This window comes from Coenobita brevimanus, chromosome 65 (genome assembly GCF_032717465.1).
Source record: "Coenobita brevimanus isolate Jiangsu-jjx chromosome 65, ASM3271746v2, whole genome shotgun sequence".
Lineage (NCBI taxonomy): Eukaryota > Metazoa > Arthropoda > Malacostraca > Decapoda > Coenobitidae > Coenobita > Coenobita brevimanus.
The window spans coordinates 25253617-25274203 of NC_137018.1; the positions used below are offsets into that span (position 1 = coordinate 25253617).

The 20587-nt window shown below is 43.6% G+C and overlaps 1 protein-coding gene across 1 annotated transcript in view; it reads left to right on the forward strand.

The window, feature by feature from the left end:
* amon (prohormone processing protease amontillado) overlaps positions 1-20587 on the forward strand; it is a 278590-nt gene that overhangs the window by 150746 nt on the left and 107257 nt on the right. Inside the window, exon 2 of the mRNA XM_080276457.1 lies at positions 1344-1448. Coding sequence (XP_080132583.1) covers positions 1344-1448 — 105 coding nt within the window. The remainder of the gene's footprint in view (positions 1-1343; positions 1449-20587) is intronic.

Here is a 20587-nt window from a genome sequence, read left to right on the forward strand (position 1 = left end):
CACACCACCTGAGGCCTGGCATCCCTTCCCCGGGGTAAATGTGATGGGGGTTGTAGGCAGGGCGAAGATGGCAGCGTGACCCGAATACTGCCGATGGCATGTTTGCGCTGCTCGTCTGTGTACTGCTCTTCGCCAGGGAAGATATAATAATAATAACAACAACAATATAAATAACAATAAAAATAATAATGCTAACAATAATAATAATATTAATGCCTTCAGTCCGATTACTTTTTTTGTTTTATTTTTCCTACCCCCAGACAGCATTAGTTAGCTTTTTTTTTTTTTTACCTCTTTTAGCGAAAGGTAAACGAAGGCGATATCAAACTTAACATGCTCGTAAGACTGATCCAGAGCCGAATAAAATAGTAGGGAAATGCCAAGAATAAATTAATATACGTCACCGGACGAACAGGACTGGCTAATACTACCAAAAAAAATATCTCCACAGCAGTAAGGCATCTTCAAAGGTCATGTCGTTTGATCCTACTTTTTAAAAAACTCCTCCTCACTCGAGTTTGGTGGTGTCAGCGAGTGTCCTCCCTTCCTGCACCCTCCCACCCGCGGCCACCGTCCGAATCTTCCACTTCCCTTACTTTTTACTTCTCTGTCATGAACTGATGGGGTTAGGATGATAATGATAGTGGCGATGATGATGACAACAAATGATAAAAATAATAATAACAATAATATTAACAATAGTAGTAGTAGTAGTAGTAGTAGTAGTAGTAGCAGTAGTAGCAACAACAACAACAGTAGTGATAATAATGATGGTGATGATAACGATTTTTTCCGTTGGTGTTTTGGTGTTGTCCAGTGATAACAATATAAATAACAGCAACAACAACACCGGAGAACCGTCACGGGAGAGAGGTGAATATTTCAGCCTAGAAGCAAGAATAGCCTCCAGGATATTGTGTTCAGCTCTCTCTCTCTCTCTCTCTCTCTCTCTCTCTCTCTCTCTCTCTCTCTCTCTCTCTCTCTCTGAATGGTACATATACGCTAGTGATAATGCTGATGGTGTGGTGGTGCTGTACTGGTGGGTTGTGTTGTGGTATATTATGTAATGATGGTGATTATTATGGTGCTGTACTGGTGGTATGTATAATGTGGCGTATTATATTGCAGTGCTAGATCATGGGAGTGATCGTAATATTCATGATAATGATGATGGCGGTGTGCTGGTGTTATACTAATGATGTGTGAAATATAACGAATTCTAATGTACTGTACGATGATGATGATGATGATGATGATAATAATGATGATAATGATGATTATGATGATGATGATGATGATGATTATGATGATGATTATGATGATGATGTGTTTTTGTGGTGCAGGTGGCTGGCTGGCCTGGGGCACACCACTTCGTGCAGCACGCCCTGCCGCACGCCAGGTCCAAGCGCAGTGTGCCTCATACCAGGTCACTCAGGGCAGAGCCACAGGTACGTACACGCTCATGTCACCTGTCTTTTTAACTTCTACACTCCTCACCTCCCTCCTTCACTCCTTTCTTTCCACCTCCTATTTGTCTCACTCCTATCCCTTCCTTCCTTACCTTGACATCCTTCTGTCCTAACCTTGACATCCTTCTGTCCTAACCTTGACATCCTTCTGTCCTAACCTTGACATCCTTCTGTCCTAACCTTGACATCCTTCTGTCCTAACCTTGACATCCTTCTGTCCTAACCTTGACATCCTTCTGTCCTAACTTTCACATCCTTCGGTCCTAGTCTTGACATCCTTCAGTCACAGTCTTGGCATCCTTTGGTCCTAACCTTAGCATGCTTCGGTCCTAGTCTTGGCATCCTTTTCTGTGCTAACCAACGCTTCCCTGCCTAGTCAGACAAGGAATGTCCACCCTAGCGATGTGGGGACACTTGTGAGCATTTGTCTTTTTGTCTGTCCTGAACTGTGATGCGGGAATGTGTGTTAAAAGCAAATGTCAGCACACCATTTTTGCCAGATGTCTTATCACCACATCCACTGTTGTCATTACCTCTACCACAACGACCAGTATCACCACCACAGTCATCACTACCACAGCCGCCTCTGTCATTATAACAACTGTCACTAACACACATCATAGTCGTCACTACCACCTTCATCACTAGTACTCTCACCACAGCCATTGTCATCACCACTATTGTCATCACTAGCAGTCATCACAACCACCACAACTATCCTTTTCACCACTGTTACCACTGCCACTCTCATCACTACCACCGTCATCACTACCACTGTCTACGGCAATCCTCCTTAACAGCCACCACTACCACTAATCATCACTACCACCAGTACCACAACCACGACGACTTACTGCCATTATGATAACGACTATTGAAATCATAATCATGTTAATATCTGATCTAACACACACACACACACACACACACACACACACACACACACACACACACACACACACACAGTTCCATCTTGCTCCTCCTAACGAGACTCCTAGAGAGAGAGAGAGAGAGAGACCGTAAACGAGGCATGGTAAGCTTCTCTTTTTCCCAGTGTCGAGAAATTCTGGGGCTATGGTGGTGAGTGAATGGAGGTGTGGGCCATTCCCCGGGGCACTCCGTTGATAGCCCTCTTCTCAGGCGTTTATCGTTGGTCTCTTTCTGGATCCTTCTCACCACATTTATAGCAGTCTGATGATGATGATGATGATGATGATGATGATGTATATTTTTTCACCAGTGCTACAAAAGGCTCGGTATGTGAGAATAACGCGAGTATGTCTTGTTGTTGTTGCTGGAGTAAACCTTGAAGTCATCCTCCAGAGCCCTCAAAGCGTAAACTCCACAGTAACTATTTTAACAGCGTAATACTCCCATGGCCTCTCCCCACACCCTACCGCCATTCCATCTCATTCCACTAGTTTCTTTTCCACCACGCCCATTTCTATGCCTCCCCTGACAATTTCACAAGTGTAAGATATTCTAAACGAACATTACACTGCACTCATTCTGTTCATATCCACGGGGGTATATATCATGCCCCAGCCCCGTAGCCCATCACAGTTCTAGCCCATCATACCCCTTCCTTTGCTCACCACGCCCATTTCCTCAGCAACCCTCTTATCTTTTCATGGCACGAAATAGGCCATGCGGTAGACGAACACGCAGCCTCATTTTCCTATTTCTAGATCATACCCACCCCATTTATGAAAGTGGAGTGGTGGTGGTGGTGATGATGGCATTTTGGTGCAATAGGAACAACACCAATAACAACAAAATTGGAAAGGTTGCCGCGGGTAGACTTCATCATTTTATACCCCAGCCAAAAATACCCTCCAGGACCTGGCACTCAGCGTCCACTTACTTTCATCTCTCTCTCTCTCTCTCTCTCTCTCTCTCTCTCTCTCTCTCTCTCTCTCTCTCTCTCTCTCTCTCTCTCTCTCTCTCCCCCTCAAGATGATGAGAACGATGATGGATATTGAAGATGATTATGATGATCATGAGGAGGTGGATGACAATGATAACGATGACGATAATAACGATGCTGATGATGGTGATGCTGATGATCTTACTGCTGATAATGATGATGATGATGATGATAATGGTGATGATGATATTTTTAAACACAGAAATTTGCTTGCTATATGCCTTACTTCAATAACTGTACATTACTTTTCTGCCGTGAGCCATAAAACTTAACAGTACGACAGCACACTGAAGATACAGGTATGGATACAGTTGAAGCCACAAGGTCGTGGTACAGTTTGTGGTGGTGCCGAAGAGGGAAGCCTTCATGTGGTGGCAGTGATAAAAGTGGGTTGCTCTGCTGCCCGGTTATACAAACGTCCCTAAACTACCTATCCCCGAAAGAAGGAACGTGAACCAATGGAGGAGAGCACCTCGTGCATGCAGTCCACTGGGTTCACGTTTAGATGAGCCAAGGGGCTGTGTCTACCATACCCTGTTTGACTCACCTGTGCAGCTGAGATTATGGGCCGAGTAGGCTTCGTTTGATTCGCGGCTGCTGATTGGCCGCCGATGATGTAAATCTACAGCTCTTCTTATTTTAACACACATATATTTATATTTTTTAAATTGCCTGCAACATAAGCAGCCAGTTTAAATATGGAATAATTTTTGAAGCTAAATAGGTCAAAATTAGCTTTAAATGTTTACTGTTATGAAACAAAATTAAGCTGATCATAAAGTTTTATAAAAGGTGAGTGACGTCTGAAATAAATTATCCACCCACGGTCTACACCCACGTCCGCATGTTGCACTGCATCCACCCACGGTGTACACCTACGTCCGCATGTTGCACTATAATACATGAATGCGTTTACTTCAGTGACATCATCGGCGGCCAATCAGCAGCCGCGAATCAAACACACCCTACTTGCTTCATACATCTCAGGTGCACAGGACAATCTAATAGACTATAGTACTGCTACAGTTAGTGGTACACTGTCTAGGATGTGAGAGGAGTAATGCGCTATGTAAGGCATCATGTACCAGGCTAAATGGTCTCAGATAACTTGTCCATAGTGGTCAGACTGAAATATTACAGTTCAGTGACACATCTGTTACCGTATGCTTGTTACCTAAAGACCAGAGTCTTGCTGTGTTGTGATAGCATTAATGAAGGATACATCAAACCCTTCCTGTTCGAATTAATGTCTCCGAAGTAAAATATAATAATTTGGAGGTAGCAAGAATAAAAAATACAATACACCCTCAGACCGAAGGGGTTAGCATCGCCTCGGCATCTACAGAGGGTGATTGTTGCAGCCTGTGTACCATGGACTTGTGAACTCAGCTGTACCCAGAACTGCCAGACGAGGCGACACAAATGGAGATACATGGAAGCTGTGGGGTACGAGGTGTATTATGTGGCAACTGTGATTACCGGGTGCAAGGAGGGCGGCAAGGAGAGAAAGAAAGAAGGAAAGAGGGAGAGGAGAGAAGCGTGGAGGGAAGGCATGAGGGGGAAGAGAAAAGGGTAAAGGTAAGGAGAGCAAGATGGAGCAAAGAAAGACGAGAGAAAATCGGAGAGGAAGGAGGGAAAGAAAGAGGGAAGAAGAGATGGATGAAAGAAGTTTAAAGAGATGGAAGGAGGGAGGGAGGAAAGAACAGAAGGAAGGAAGGAGGAAAGAATAGGAGGAAGGAGGGAGGAAAGAACAGAAGGAAGGAGGGAGTGACGTTAGAAAGAAAAGGAGGGAAGTGGGAACAGAGACAAAAGGAGACAAAGGAACAGAAACAAAGGAAGGAGACAAAGAGAAGGAATGGTGGAAACAAAGAAAGAACTGCGAGAGGAGAGAAATAAGAATGTTTCTGTGGGTAATATTCAGGAGACGTAATACAAATACTGGGATAAGAGTGTGTGGGTAAAAGGATGGTTGGTTTAGCAGAAGGGAGAGGGTGAAGTGTTGTTGTTGCTGATGCAGTACTAACACACCACCACCTTCTCACCCTGCACCTCATCTTCACCCACACCCTCACCCCTTACCCTCACCCTCACCCTTACCCCCCCCCCTCAAATATTTTCCATCTAATAACGAAAATGGAATGCCGGCACAAGTAGAGTGCCAAATGATTCAGTGTTAAGCCCTGCCCTCTTTTTACAATAATCTATCTATCTATATACATATATTTATATCTATATATATAATATATGAATATATATATATATATATATATATATATATATATATATATATATATATATATATATATATATATATATATATATATATATATATATATATATATATATATATATATATATATATACAATTTCTCCTGATAAATACAAAGATTGGAAACAAAAGTGATACAGCTTTACAAGGTTTGGTAATAAGGCTTTTACCTGGCCTCCAAATCAGTATGGTTAAGTAACTAGTGTTAACTTGGTACCATATTTCCTTAAAGTTATTAGAAAATGGCGAATATGTTTTCTTCCATTATCCATTACCATGAAATTTCCATGCCAGTGCTGCATGGTAGCACATGCTGCCTACTTCCCTTCCTGAGGCATCTCTGGGAACCAAACTGTCCGCCAGTCACTCACTAACCATTTTCTGATACGAGACGCTCATCACTGGTGCAATACAGTGCTCCTGCATCGAGTACCGGGGCTTTGGCACTTTCTCCTGCTGGCTTCGGCTGCTGGGATTGGAGGATGGGTTGGGGGGGGGGCATCACCATTTGCAGTCTTTGTCATATATTCACGCAATACATAACTTAGTCACAACCTGCCATATAACAAATACTCCACACACGCCCAGTAGGTCTGTTCATCTTCGCTTTCCTTTGTACTCCTTCGTACCCTCGGCCTCATCTTCATCCTCGCCATCACCTGCTCTAGCAAACCGGGCAACCGTGCAGGATACGAGGAGAGAGAGAGAGGGAGAGAGAGAGAGAGAGAGGTCAGAGGGAGTGAGCGAGGGATGAAAGGAGGGAGAAAGGAAGGAAGGGAAGGGCAGGGAAGGAGTGAAGGAGAGGGAGGGAAGTAGGTGGAGGCAGAGGGGGAAGGAGGGGACGAACTTTTCAATTTTGATGGATGGGAATGAATGGAGGGAGGGAGGGAGGGAGGAGAGGGGAGGGGAGGGGAGGGGAGGGGAGAGGAGGGAAGGGTAAGATAAGAGAGGCAGAAAGGGTAAGAAATTGGAGAGCTGGAAGGAAAAAGACAAGGTGAAATGGATGAGGAGAGAGAGAGAGAGAGAGAGAGAGAGAGAGAGAGAGAGAGTTAGGGAATATAAAAAAAGATGCAAATGAAGGGAGATAGTGAACAGTGAAGGAGAGCAAGTAAATGGAGAGAGAGAGAGAGAGAGAGAGAGAGAGAGAGAGAGAGAGAGAGAGAGAGCAGTAATGACCCACGTTTAGTGTTAAAGCTGCACTCTGATTCTGACCAACACAGCAGCCCAGACAAAGACACAGACGCGGCGTGGAAGGAGGAGAGGAAGGAGGGAAGGAGGGAGAGAAATAAGGAAGGAAGGAAATAGTGAAGGAAAGGGAGAGAAGGGGGGGAGAGTAAAAGAAGGAGGGAAACTGCTATAGGAACAAATCATGGAGGAGAGGGAGGCAAGGTAAGAGAGAGGGAGAGAACAAAGGCCTAAGGAGAAGGGAGAGAGAGAGGGAAGGGGTAGAGGCGAAGGAGAGGGGAAGGAGAGAGACGGAAAAAGGAATGTAAGAGAAGATGGAGGGAGGAAAGAAGGAATGGGGAGGCAGATGTAACAAAGGAAGGAAGACAAGGGAACGTGAACAGCGAGAGACGTAATGGAGGAGAAGAGGAGGAAGGAAGAAGCAGGGAGTAATGAAACGTTGGAAGGAAGGAGGACATGAGGACACGAAGGAATGTGTTGGAAAAAAGAAGCAAAGACCAACACATCTACCGGAGAATGAGGGAAGGAAGAAGTAAGGAAAGAAAAAGGAGATAAGGAAGGAGGCAGGGTGACGGAACAAAGGAATGAGGCGGGGAAGGAGGGAAGGGAAAGGAAGGAGGAAGGAAAGAAGGAGACAGAGAAACAATGTAGGAGAGGTGGATGGAGAAAGGAAGCGAGAAGGAAGATAGAAAGAAAGGAGGAGGGAGGTAGAGAGAGGGGAGGACGGAAGGGGAAGGGAGGGAAGGAGTGAGGGAAGAAGAAGGCAGAGAGAAGGAAGATAGGAGCGATGGAAAAAAGAGGAAGGGAGGAGGAGGAAGAAGAAAGGAAGGAAGGAAGGAAGAGGGTAGGAGGAAGCTGAGAAAACGAGAGTAGGAAGGAAGGAGAGAAAAGAGGGGAGAGAGGAGAGGGAAAGAGAGAAAGAAATAAGATAAAAGTAGTGTGAAGTGAAGTTAGAGAGAAAGAACAAAACAGGGAGGGAGGGAGGGAGGGAGAAAGTGAAGTAGGGCTGAAAGAAAGAGCGAGTCAGGGACGAAGGAAGGAAGAGAAGGGTGGAGTGGAGGAGGAAAGAAAGGAAGAGAAGAGAAAATGAAGGAGAGAGGGAGGGAGAGATTATAGAGCAAGGAAAGAAGGAGAGTTTTTTTTTTTTCTTAATGTGAGAATTTGGAAGGAAAGAGGACAGCACGTTGGAAGAGAGAGACAGACAGAGAGACAGAGACAGACAGACAGACAGACAGAGAGGGGGGGGTGAAGGGAAGGTGAAGAGGCAGAGGAGAAAAATGTGGATGGAGAGAGAAAGTTGAGGAGGGAGGAAGGAGAGAATGAAGGAGTGAGAGAAGAGAGTAAGCAGGAAAAGAAAGGAGGGAGTGAGAGGAGAGTGGGAGGAAAGAGAAGGGAAGGAAGGAGAGGAAGGAGGAAGGAAAGAGGGAGAGGAAAGGAAGGCAAAAGGAAGGAGGGAGGGAAGGAGAGAAGAGTGGAGGAAAGGAGAGCACGAGAGGAGAGATAGAAAAAGTAGAGAGAGGGGGGAGAATGGAATTAAGGAGAGAGAGAATGAGAGAAGGGAGAAAGGAACGAAATGGAGAAAGAGAGGAGAGAAAGGGGAAGGAATGAAAGCGCAGAGAGAGGAAGGAAGAACAGAAAGAAGGAGGAGAGTGGGGCAAGAAGGAGAGAGGGCAAGAAGGAGACGGGAGCAGTACGTAGAGGAAAGAGAGAGAGAGAGAGAGAGAGAGTTAACCTAATTCTCCCCCCAGCCATAAAGTCCAATTATTTTTTCGTCAGTAATTCCAGTTTTTTCATTTCTTTTCCTCTCTCATTTCCAGAAAAACATATCAACATTTTCCCTGGAGCGTTTTTATTTTTTTCTCTTCGTGTTCTCTGCAATAATTGTCACAAAAGATGTTTTTTATCTCCGTTTTTCCAGTGGGCGTGGTGGCTTGATGAAGAAAGGTGAGAGAGAGAGAGAGAGAGAGAGAGGGGCGGGGGGGAGGGAGGGTTTTGCTGTTAATGTATCTGTGTGTTTATGTGTGCGTGTGTGTGTGTGTGTGTGTGTGTGTGTGTGTGTGTGTGTGTGTGTGTGTGGGTAGAGAGAGGGGAAGAGAGAGGTCAGGGCTTTGCTTTGAAAGGAGAGAGAGAGAGAGAGAGAGAGAGAGAGAGAGAGAGGGGGGGGACCATTTGTCGTTAGTGGAAGTGTGATAGACGAGGAATGAATTAACTTTTTACTCCTTCTGAAAGCAGGAGTTACTTATATTTAATGCCAGAATAATGTACGAGAGAGAGAGAGAGAGAGAGAGAGAGAGAGAGATTCTGGTGCGTTGGCGACAGTATTTCCTTTGATCATCAGCTGCCTTACTTCTTCTTCTTCTTCTTCTTCTTCTCCTCCTCCTCCTCCTCCTCCTCCTCCTCCTCCTCCTGATCTTCTTCTTCTTCTTCTTCTTCTTCTTCTTCTTCTTCTTCTCCTTTTCTCCTTCTTCTTCTTTTCATCTTCTTCTTCTTTTTCTTCTTTTTCTTCTTCTTCTTCTTCTTCTTCTTCTTGATCATCAGGGTGGTGGATGATTCAGTGGTTAATGAAGGGTTTAGAGGGAGGCCTATGGCATTGCAGTAGTCAGGTTTAATATGAGAGAGACAGACAGACAGACAGACAGACAGACAGACAGACAGACAGACAGACAGAGAAAGGACTCCAAGTAATTGAAGAAAGGACATAAGAGAGATAAGAGATAAGGCGGGAGAGAGTGAGATTAAGAGAGAGAGAGAGAGAGAGAGAGATTAAGAAAGGGAGAGGGAGAGATTAAGAGAGAGGGAGAGAGAGAGATTAAGAGAGAGGCAGGGAGGAAGGGAGGGAAGAGAGGACTCGGAAGGCTTAATCGCAGTGTTTTAGTTTGAAGGAGATGAGTGGGAGGAAGGGTGCAGGAGAGAGAGAGAGAGAGAGAGAGAGAGAGAGAGAGAGAGAGAGAGAACATGGCAGGTGTGAAGGCATGAAATATGGATGTGTGAAAATTTAATAAAACATGTTGATATATCGAAGTCTGGTTTTTGGTCCTCTTTCTGTCGTCATCTTTCAACAGTTGTCCTATTTTTCTCACTCCCACCTCCTGCCCCATCCCCACTTGCTATCTGTCTGTCTGTCTGTCTGTCCATCCGTCATTCCGACTGTCTGTGTGTCTGGTTCCCTAACTGTCTGTCCGTCTTGCTGCCTGTCTGTCTCTCTTTCTCACTGTTTCAAACCTCATTCTCAGTTACCATCGTTTCTGTCTGTCTATCCGGTTAGCCATCTTTATTATGCTGGAGGATAATAACTGTTATATTAACAAATAAAATGAAAAAATTGATAATAATAATAATATTATTATTATACAAAAGAATAAGTATTCAATATTCATTTCTTCTGTGTGTGTGTGTGTGTGTGTGTGTGTGTGTGTGTGTGTGTGTGTGTGTGTGTGTGTGTGAGAGAGAGAGAGAGAGAGAGAGAGAGAGAAAGAGAGAGAGAGAGAGAGAGAGAGAGAGAGAGAGAGAGAGAGAGAGAGAGAGAGAGAGAGAGAGAGTAAAACAATCTCCCACTCAGTTTAAGACGGCTGGAGGGAACATATGGTGTAATGGATGTCGTGGTGAGGGGGAAGGCAGTGTGACGAGAAGTGTTCCAGAGCTGACCACTCGGCTGCAGGAACGACTGAGAATATAGTTTGTGTGTGTGTGTGTGTGTGTGTGTGTGTGTGTGTGTGTGTGTGTGTGTGTGTGTGTTACCCATTTTATAAGTGCCATAGTGTGGGTGACATGGAGGGCTTCGTAGCGCGTCTTCCATAGCGATTTATTTTACATATTATACCTTGCTTTTGTATTATCTGTTGTTTATATCGTTTTAGCATCGACGTAGTTTGCTCAACGGCAGACGTGAGGAGACAAAGTAGTAATGTGCAGAATAATTCGCCGAGGAAAAGTCGTCACGGAATCTCCACGGCCACTTAGAATATGTTGCAAGGTGTGACGCAGGCAAGGAAAGACCTCAGAGGCTGTTTAGTGCAATAGTGAGCCAGTGAGAGCACATGTAGAGGGATGCAACGGAGACGAACGAGACTGTCCTCTTACACGTCTGAAGGTGAAGGTCAGGTCGAGTTCAAAAGCTAGACCCCATAAAGCCGCCTCTTTCCATATAATGTGCACCATTTATCTTCGTCAGGGGTATTGTGGCGTCTAGATTCAATTTATGAAGCCAATCAACCTTGAGACAGACGAAAAGACGAAGAGCAAGGGTTACGAAAGGTGGCGGGGATTTTCAAATGTCTTAAGATTATTTTTTTTTTTTAATGTGTATACGAAAATAATCCTAACGTTAAATTCGCCGTATCTATAATGCAAGAGCATCACATTAACTTAGGAATCGTGAGTTTTATCAATTCAACTTTTAAAAATTATTTTAGAGAATGTTTATTTTACTAAATCGCCTTAAAATCAGTTTCTACGTCAAAGCTAAATCATCTACCTAATATTTTCCCCAGGGCATCGTTCAGGTACGCCCAGTTTCCTCCTACCCCTATGGCCGCTGACCAAAGTATTACGCGGGGCTCTGCTCGTTTCGCTCGTTCCAGTCTCCGGAGAAGTCTTTAAGCGCAGAAGTGTAAATCGCCACATTATTTATACAGTTATGAAAATAGACGGGAATTTTTAACTGTCTCTTTTTTTTTAACTGGTAACAAATGCCTTAAAGAAACACATATTGAGCCAAATTAATCCTAAAATTAAAGTCACTGTGTTCCCTGTGTAATAAAATATCAACTGAGTGAATATTTTTCATTTTAAAATTGTTAAATAATACCTTAAGAGATGAATTCAGAGAAAAATTTGTTTAGCAAACTTGTCTTAAAATTATGAGTGAGTTACAGCGAAGACAGATTTTTATTATCTTGCCTGGCGGATTTTTACGGTGCTCTCATTTTCCCTCGCTCCAATCAGGGAGAGGAGGGGAACTGGTGAGAAAAAAAAAAAATCATCCCACCCCGTTTAACAGAGATCTGGGTGGAAGTTACAGCTGCTCCACCTACGCTGCACAGTGCCATTAGGGGTAGACTTATCCTCATAGATAGATGGACAGATAGATAGATAGATACACACACACATACACACACGACAGATGACTAGAGACATCACCAATATACGGTTAAAGTAAATATGAAGTCGGCTCAGCACACCCAGTCTCTAAAAAGCCAAAATCTCAGGAGAAAGTGATGTGATCTCTCCAAGCCAGATGACGAGGAAGCGATACACCGGGATGCCGAGAAGAGATGAAGCGAGGTGTGTGTTGTGGCGGGTAAGAGGATGGTCGTGAGGAAGACTGTGCAGAGCTGAAAAGTGGACGGAATTGGATTTTGACACATTACAGATTAGCTTCTTTTTTTTTATCTGCCTCAGTAAGAAATATCAGACGAAGTAAAAGTTAGGTGTGTCATGTGGGGAAACGTGGGGAGGGGAGAGACAGAGAGAGACAGACAGGCAGACAGACAGACAGACAGAAAAGGAGCTGTAACTGTGCTGTAATGGACGCCATGAGAAGTAGGTTGAAAAATGAAGGGTGAATCATCAGTGTGTAAATGGATTCTACGCCCACTATCATTACTACCACAGACACTGCCACTGCCATATATACCACACTACCATCACTACCACTGCCATATATACCACACTACCATCACTACCACTGCCATATATACCACACTACCATCACTGCCACTGCCATATATACCACACTACCATCACTACCACTGCCATATATACCACACTACCATCACTACTACTGTCATATATACCACACTACCATCACTACCACTGTCATATATACCAGACTACCATCACTACCACTGTCATATATACCACACTACCATCGCTACCACTGTCATATATACCACACTACCATCACTACCACTGTCATATATACCACACTACCATCACTACCACTGTCATATATACCACACTACCATCACTACCACTGTCATATATACCACACTACCATCACTACCACTGTCATATATACCACACTACCATCACTACCACTGTCATATATACCACACTACCATCACTACCACTGTCATATATACCACACTACCATCACTACCACTGTCATATATACCACACTACCATCACTACCACTGTCATATATACCACACTACCATCACTACCACTGTCATATATACCACACTACCATCACTACCACTGTCATCATCTCTACTAATACCGTTACCATCGCCATCCACAATATCAGCCTCATCACTGCCGCTGTCACCATCGTCATTACCAGCTAATTATGGAAAGCAAACAACAACAGAGTGAGTGGCTCATTCAGAGCAACATGACTTCAACACTACCATTATCAACACTATCACTGGCATTGCCACTTCCCTTATCGCAGGCATTTTCTCTTCTTCCACAGACATGACTACCACCACCACCACCATCACCACTACCGAAGAGCCATCACCACCATTACCGCTATTATAATACAGCCACCATCAATATCGCCATCACCACAACTACATTCATCACTGCTACCATGAACGTCATCATTACTACCACCATTACAACAACACTACCATCATCATCACAGCTACCATCATTATCAATACCACCATTATCACCACTCTCATCACTAGTATTATCGTCGTCATAACCACCATTACGTCTCTACGACCATCATCATCACTACCGTCCGGACCACCACTATCAGCAAAAGCCACTGTCTGTCAACTGATGACTGTGCTGGATGCAGCTCTTTGTGTGCCTTTATGTTTCGTTCATTTTTACCCCACCTGCCAGGTTGACACACACCTATGCAATTTTTTATGGAAGGACAACAATTTTTCAGGCTTCCACCCTTTTGTTCTTTCGTGTTTGCATAACAAAATCCTTGCTCACTATACAGAAGAAGCAGCTGCTACATATTATATTCTGCTAAATCCCAGTTTCCATTAGCCCGCTTTTACACCCGCCTCTGAAGGAACGCCCACTAGCATCATTACGACAGGCCACACTCGTAAACGTGAACCCGTGTTGTCATGGCTGCGTCTCCTCACGTTTTCAACGAAACCTTGCCAAAAGAAGTACGAATAGACAAACATATTTCTCCTTCCCTCCCCGGACGCTCAAAGGATCATGTCCAAATATGTACCTGCTCGCATATAACCGTAAGAAGCTTCAATACTGTCACAGATTTTCAAAACATGCACATGAAGATAAATTCATCCTGTACGCAGTACTGATTTAGACGAGGAGCAACACTGTAGCAGCCAGACAGGTGTGATGTGGTGTGTACAGTAAAGTACCAGCAGAATCTCAGCCGTTCCAAACCACGATTCTTGCCGACAGATCTGTTTGTTTGACTTATGATGTGCTGACACAGTTAATTAAGCAATTCATCAAAGGTGGTTCAAGTCATGTGGAACGCACCCTAACATGAAACTGGCTCAGTGTGCAGGTACTTCTACTTTTCCATATTCCAAGATGACGCCTTGGGATCACCGGCTGCCGTGATCTTCCTAGTCTTTGTCTTTTCAGCTGGCCCAGACAGAGTCGCAAGGGCCCGCATTTTCAGCTTACGAGGCTTTCTGGCACCTTTTCCATAAGTTAATTTCTTTATGTGGCTGCTTAATATCCTCTTGTACGCCATCTGTGCTATGTATGTGGATACGGCAATGGCATAAACAACACAAAGGGGAACAGTAAGTCGTAATACGCAAAGTAATCGATAAAGAAGAGGTATTAGAAAGTCTCCTATACTGACGAGAATACGGCCAAAGGAGGAAGGACACATAAAAGAAAATGTGGTGGTCCGTACTTATTACCATGATTCTTTTATTCTCACCTGAAAGATCCCTTAACCTACACCTGCTCAGTTGATGGCCAAGCGGAATGAGTGAGAGTAGAGAGATGATTTAGTATTTATCAAGAGGACCCACTCCTGCTTCATAACTTAGGTTCATCGAATTTCAGGCCAACACGACTTTATATTCGAGTTGTGGTTGTGACCCGACAGGTGAAAACAAACCGACTATATACCCTGGCGTATCCATTCAAACTCAACTCCTTTACGTGGCCTTCTGTGACGTCACTGATGCCGAGGTTTTGTCCGAGGTGAGCATACAAAGGGTTGAGTAGGAGCAAGGATTCGAACCTTTAAGAGGTACCTGGAGGATTCTGTCACGTAAAATGCAACCACGGAAGTAGGATGGTGGCTGGTAACAACTTACTCTAAACCCCTTCAGAACGAGGACGTCATTATTTCATTCTTGCTGTTAACACATGATAGTACTCAGGGACGTCCGTAGGATTTTTTGTAAGGGGGGCAAAATAGAAGAAATTATACATATTTGTGCGGCTATAATATATCAAAATACACTCCAAATAGGCATAGGCATATACTTATACGAGTTACATGACTTACATCAAATGCATAAAGTGGCAGTGCATGAATGAACTGAAATCACTCAACCATCCTTGAACAAGAACTGAAACACATTTTGGAATTCGAAGGGGGGCAACTGCCCCCCTTGCCCCCACCCTCCAGACTCCCATGATAGTACTCAGCATAGGATACATCCGTCAAACTGGAAGGGCTAGATATAGCTTTAATCAATGGGACCCCTTCTAATGAAATAAAATCGTCTTGGAACAGCAAGAGTAGCCTACAGTACATCACAAAAGCAGGGCATCGCAGTGAAGGACTGAAATGTGTGAACATTCTCTCTCTCTCTCTCTCTCTCTCTCTCTCTCTCTCTCTCTCTCTCTCTCTCTCTCTCTCTCTCTCTCTCTCTCTCTCTCTCTCTCTCTCTGTCTCCAAATCACAAGTATTCCTACTATCATCATTTACCACACCAGTGTTTTATCACTTCTCATAGATTTTCGCTTACACTCATTCAGATTATTTCAGTCATACCAGATGGTCATTAACTATTTTCATTAATCTTCATCCATCCATTTCGTCATAGTCATATATTTTCAAAGATTTTTATAATATCTTCGCTCCTTTGGGCTGGTGTCGAGGAACCGTGAGGATCGCCCAGTCTGGCCATTAATTAATTACGGTGATCTCCATTTTTCAGTTTTTTTTTTTTTTATATTTTTTAATAGCCAGGGTTTTGTTTCAGGTAATTGCCACCGTTAGGCTAAATTATCGTTCATGGCAGCTGTTAACCCCCTCATCATCTGGACAACTCTCGCATTTTACTCTAGTTAACGAGGCGATTTTATTCTGATGCTAATGAGTCATGGGTGTGTTTATACTGTCATCACTAATTCTCTAATGATCGGGATAACTCTTATTTTATGTTACAGATAAAGTTAGACGATTTTATTCTCAGCTGAGAGTGAGTCATAGGAGGTTAAGAATGCTAAGTGGCCGTAATGCCATAATAGCTTCACATATTTAAGCATGCCTTCATTTTATAGCCCATATTTCACAAGCTTTTATCTCTCTCTCTCTCTCTCTCTCTCTCTCTCTCTCTCTCTCTCTCTCTCTCTCTCTCTCTCTCTCTCTCCAGATTTTTTCCGCGTCCTCTCACTGTTTCGCGAGATTTATGTCTGCCCACAAATTTTCGCTCAGGAAATACCCCCTTTTGTCACATCTTTTCGCTATTTTCAGCTTCATTTTGCAATTCCCGTTTTTTTTTACTCCAACTATTCATTCCCAAAATATTACGTTCATGACACCCTTTTTCGTATAATTACATTCTCAATTTCACATCTTTTTGCTCACATCTCGTTCATAATACGGGATAGCCTGCTTTTTCAAATCTTTTCGCTATTTTCAGTTTTTTCACTCATTCATAGAAGCCCCAAGTCTTACGTTCATGGCACTTTTTCGTATTATTTCATCCTCATTTTCATACCTCCTCGTTTGTGAGATATCCTTGTCATATCTTCTCGTTCACGGCGTACTCTTTGTGTCATATTTTTTCTATATTTTCAGGCTCTTTTCACACGATTCGTTAAGACCCTGAAGATTATGCTTGTGATGCACTTTTCTTCGTATCTTTTCACCCTTACTTTCACATCTCTTCGCTCGTGATATATCCTTGTCATGTCTTTTCGTTCACGGTACACTTTCCCCATTTTTTTCCGGCACTTCCCCCCCCCCTCTTTGTTTTTTGCACGGAATCACCCCTTTATTGCCCCATCAGTAGCGTAGGCACCCAGGGCTAGGCTACTCAGTCCAAGCAGACATTTAGGGCGAGAATTACATCGAGCGAATGGATGGTTGGCTTTTGTATCCTAGCCATTTCCTATATAAGATTTCCCACACCTTTTCGCACGTAAAATATCGTCTGTCATGTTTTTTTGTTCATGGCATCCTGTTTCACCCCACATATTTTCGCTCTATCCACATTGTCTCACTGGATTCATAAAGTCTCACCTTCTTCGCTCGGGGCAGGAGCAGTATTATCCCTCCCTTTGTTTCATAATGTTTCGCCTCATTCAGCCTCATCCTGGACAAACGACCATAATCATGAGAATATTGCGGCTTAAGATTTGATAGATTACTAGTGGAGAAGGGAGAATAGGTGAGCAGATGGAGAGAACACTTTAAGGAATTGTTGAACATAGAGGATGTAAGTAATGCGAGTATAAGTGGCTGGGGAATGGCTGGGAGAAGGAGGGAGGTGAGAAGACAGGAAGAAATCAGTAGGATAGAAGTTGTGGAAGCAAAGAAGAAAGTTAAATTGGGGAAAGCCCCAGGAATTGATGGAGTGTGTGGTGAAATGCTGAAGCATGGGGGAGAGATAGTAGTAGAATGGATGTGGAAGATGTGCAGATTGGCTTGGGAGGAAGGTAGAGTCCCAGAGGATTGGAAGTCAGGTATAATTATCCCCTTGTACAAAGGAAAAGGGGAAAAAGAAGTGTGTGGTAATCACAGGGGCATTTGTCTTCTTAGTATAATAGGAAAAGTGTATGGTAGGATACTTATTGACAGAGTTAGAGAAAGAACAGAGAAATTAGTTGGAGAAGAACAGGGAGGCTTCAAGAAGGGAAGAGGTTGTGTAGATCAGATATTCATTCTTAGATCTTTAGTGGAAAAGTTTCTAGAGAAGGGAAAGAAGTTGTATGCAGCTTTCATGGATTTGGAGAAAGCATATGACAGGGTGGATAGACAAAGATTGTGGAAAGTGTTAAAAATATATGGAGTAGATGGGAAGTTGTTGAATGCTGTGAAGAGTATGTACGATGGTGCGAAGGCTGCAGTGCGTGTGGATGGTGAATTAAGTGAATTTTTCTCATTGAAAGTTGGGTTGAAACAGGGATGTGTCATGTCTCCATGGTTGTTCAATCTGTACATGGATGGGGTAATAAAAGAGGTACAAGGTAGGGTAGTGGATGTATGTTAGAGTGGCCCTGGTGAGAGATGATAGTGTTTGGAAACTCCCTGTACTGTTGTTTGCAGATGATACTGTGTTGTTGAGTGAAGACGAAGGGGAGCTGCTAGGCTTGGTGGATAAGTTTGGGAGAGTGTGTAAGAAACGGAAACTAAAGGTGAATGTAGGGAAGAGTAAAGTGATGGTCTTTGAGAGAGGTGAAGTCAGTGAATGTACAGCGAGGTTGGATGGTGAGGAATTGGAAAATGTGAGTACGTTTAAGTACTTGGGTAGTGTGATGAGTAAGGATGGAGGTTTGGAGGGTGAAGTGCTTGAAAGGGTACAGCAGGGAAGAAAGGTTGCTGGTTCTTTGAAAGCAGTGATAAGAAGCAGGGAAGTGAGCATGGAAGTGAAAAAGTTACTACATGACAGTATTGTGATACCAACTCTATCGTATGGAAGTGAAGCTTGGACGTTGTTTGAAGGACACAAGTCAAGAGTGAGAGCAGTGGAAATGAGTTATTTAAGAGGAGCCTGTGGAGTCACATGGAGAGACAGGCTGACGAATGAGGATATAAAGGAGCGTTGTGGTGTGGATGTGGATGTGATAGGAAGCGTTATGAGGAACACACTGAGGTGGTTTGGCCATGTGGAGAGGATGGAGGGTGAAAGACTGACGAAGAGAGTGTATGTGAGTGAGTTGGAGGGGGGAAGAGGGAGGGGGAGGCCGAGGATGAGATGGAGGGATGGGGTGGAGAGGTATATGAGAGAGGGGGGTGTGAGTTGGGAGCAGGGCAGTGAAATGGAGGGGGACAGGTCGACTTGGAGGCGATTTGTTTGTGGCCACCCCAAACGGGATTGAGGCGTCTGGCAATAGATAGATAGAAGATTTGATATTGTTTCGTCCATCCCAGCATTTTTTATGCAATTCTTGGCACGGAGTGTTTTTTTTTTTTTTTTTTTGCGTGTATTATTAGATTTTGTGCTTCATTCACCTGTGGGATGTGGGATGTTGTTATTGTTGTTGTTGTTGTTGTTGTTGTTGTTGTTGCTAGTGGCGGTGGTAGTGTTGTCAGCGAGGCCGATATGGTTCAAAATTAACCAGTACATTGTTTGAGGTCTGGTTCTTAATGATTCGAGGTCACAGGACAATGTCAGCCCAAACAGTTTTGATAATTATGATTTAAACCAAACTTGGTGGAAGGGATAAGGGTGAGGCAAGAACGAACGGACTCAGTTTTGAGAACAATCAGTCGAAGGCTAAAGTCACAGGGCAAGGTCAAAGTTCGACCTGTGTATCTGTGTGTGAACAAAACAACTAAAACTGCTCTGAGCTGATCTGGATCAACCTTGGTGGATGATTTGAGGATCACCCATCAGGAGGATTTGTTGTTTTTTAGAACAATGGCTCAAAGGTGAAGGTCACATGGAAAGGTACACTTAAGCAGTTTTTATCCGATGTAGGCTAACTCTGCAGAAAGGTTCACGTTAAAACAAAGCATTCTATTTTGAGAACAGTCAATGAAAGACCAGTGTCACAGGGAAAGGTTAAAGGTTAAGATCACCGAGCCAAGTCATCTCAAGCAGTTCTGATCTAACTTGGGCCAAAACTGGTGCCAGGGCAGGGAGGAAGTATTTTGATTCTGTGAGTAATCTGCTGAAGGTCAAGGTCACAGGGCAAAGGTAAATACTCGGCCCTGAGACCAGATGGTGGGCGCGGGTGTTGCACTCTGAGGCCTTGTTGTTGTTGTTGTTGTTGTGTTGTTGTTGTTGTTAGTAGTAGTAGTAGTAGGAGGAGGAGGAGGAGGAGTCTGAGTAGTAGTAGTAATAGTATCATTATTATTTTTTTATGATGCTAAGTATACGTGTGCTCCTGATAATGATGATAACCGTGATGGTGGGAGTGATGGTTGTAAAAGTACTGAATATAGATGTAGTGGTGACTGCACCAGTTGTGGTAGTAGTAAATGTGACAGTGGCAGTGATGGTAATTTGTGGTTTTAACTGGTGGCTGCAGTAGTGGTAGTTATGACTGTGGTAGTATTGGTAGTGGTAGCTGTGGTACTGTGAGTTATGGTAGTGGTTGTGGATGGTGGTGATAGTCGGGTAGTTGTGGCAGTGGTACTTTTGATAATGATACCGCTAGCTCATGGTAGTTTTGGCAGTGTCATGGTAGTGAGAGTGGTAGTAGCATAAGTTGTAGTTAGGGTAGTGATGTCATTGATACCTTCGCTAGGTATATTTCCGGAATCTCAAACTATCTAAAATTTTATTTACAAGGGGGAAGTTTTGCAGACTTTAACTACAAATACTGATTCTACTGTTGTTTTATCTATTACTGCTACTGCTACTACTGCTCAAACGACTACTACCACGGTACTAATAATAAGGTGTAGGACCAGGTCATACA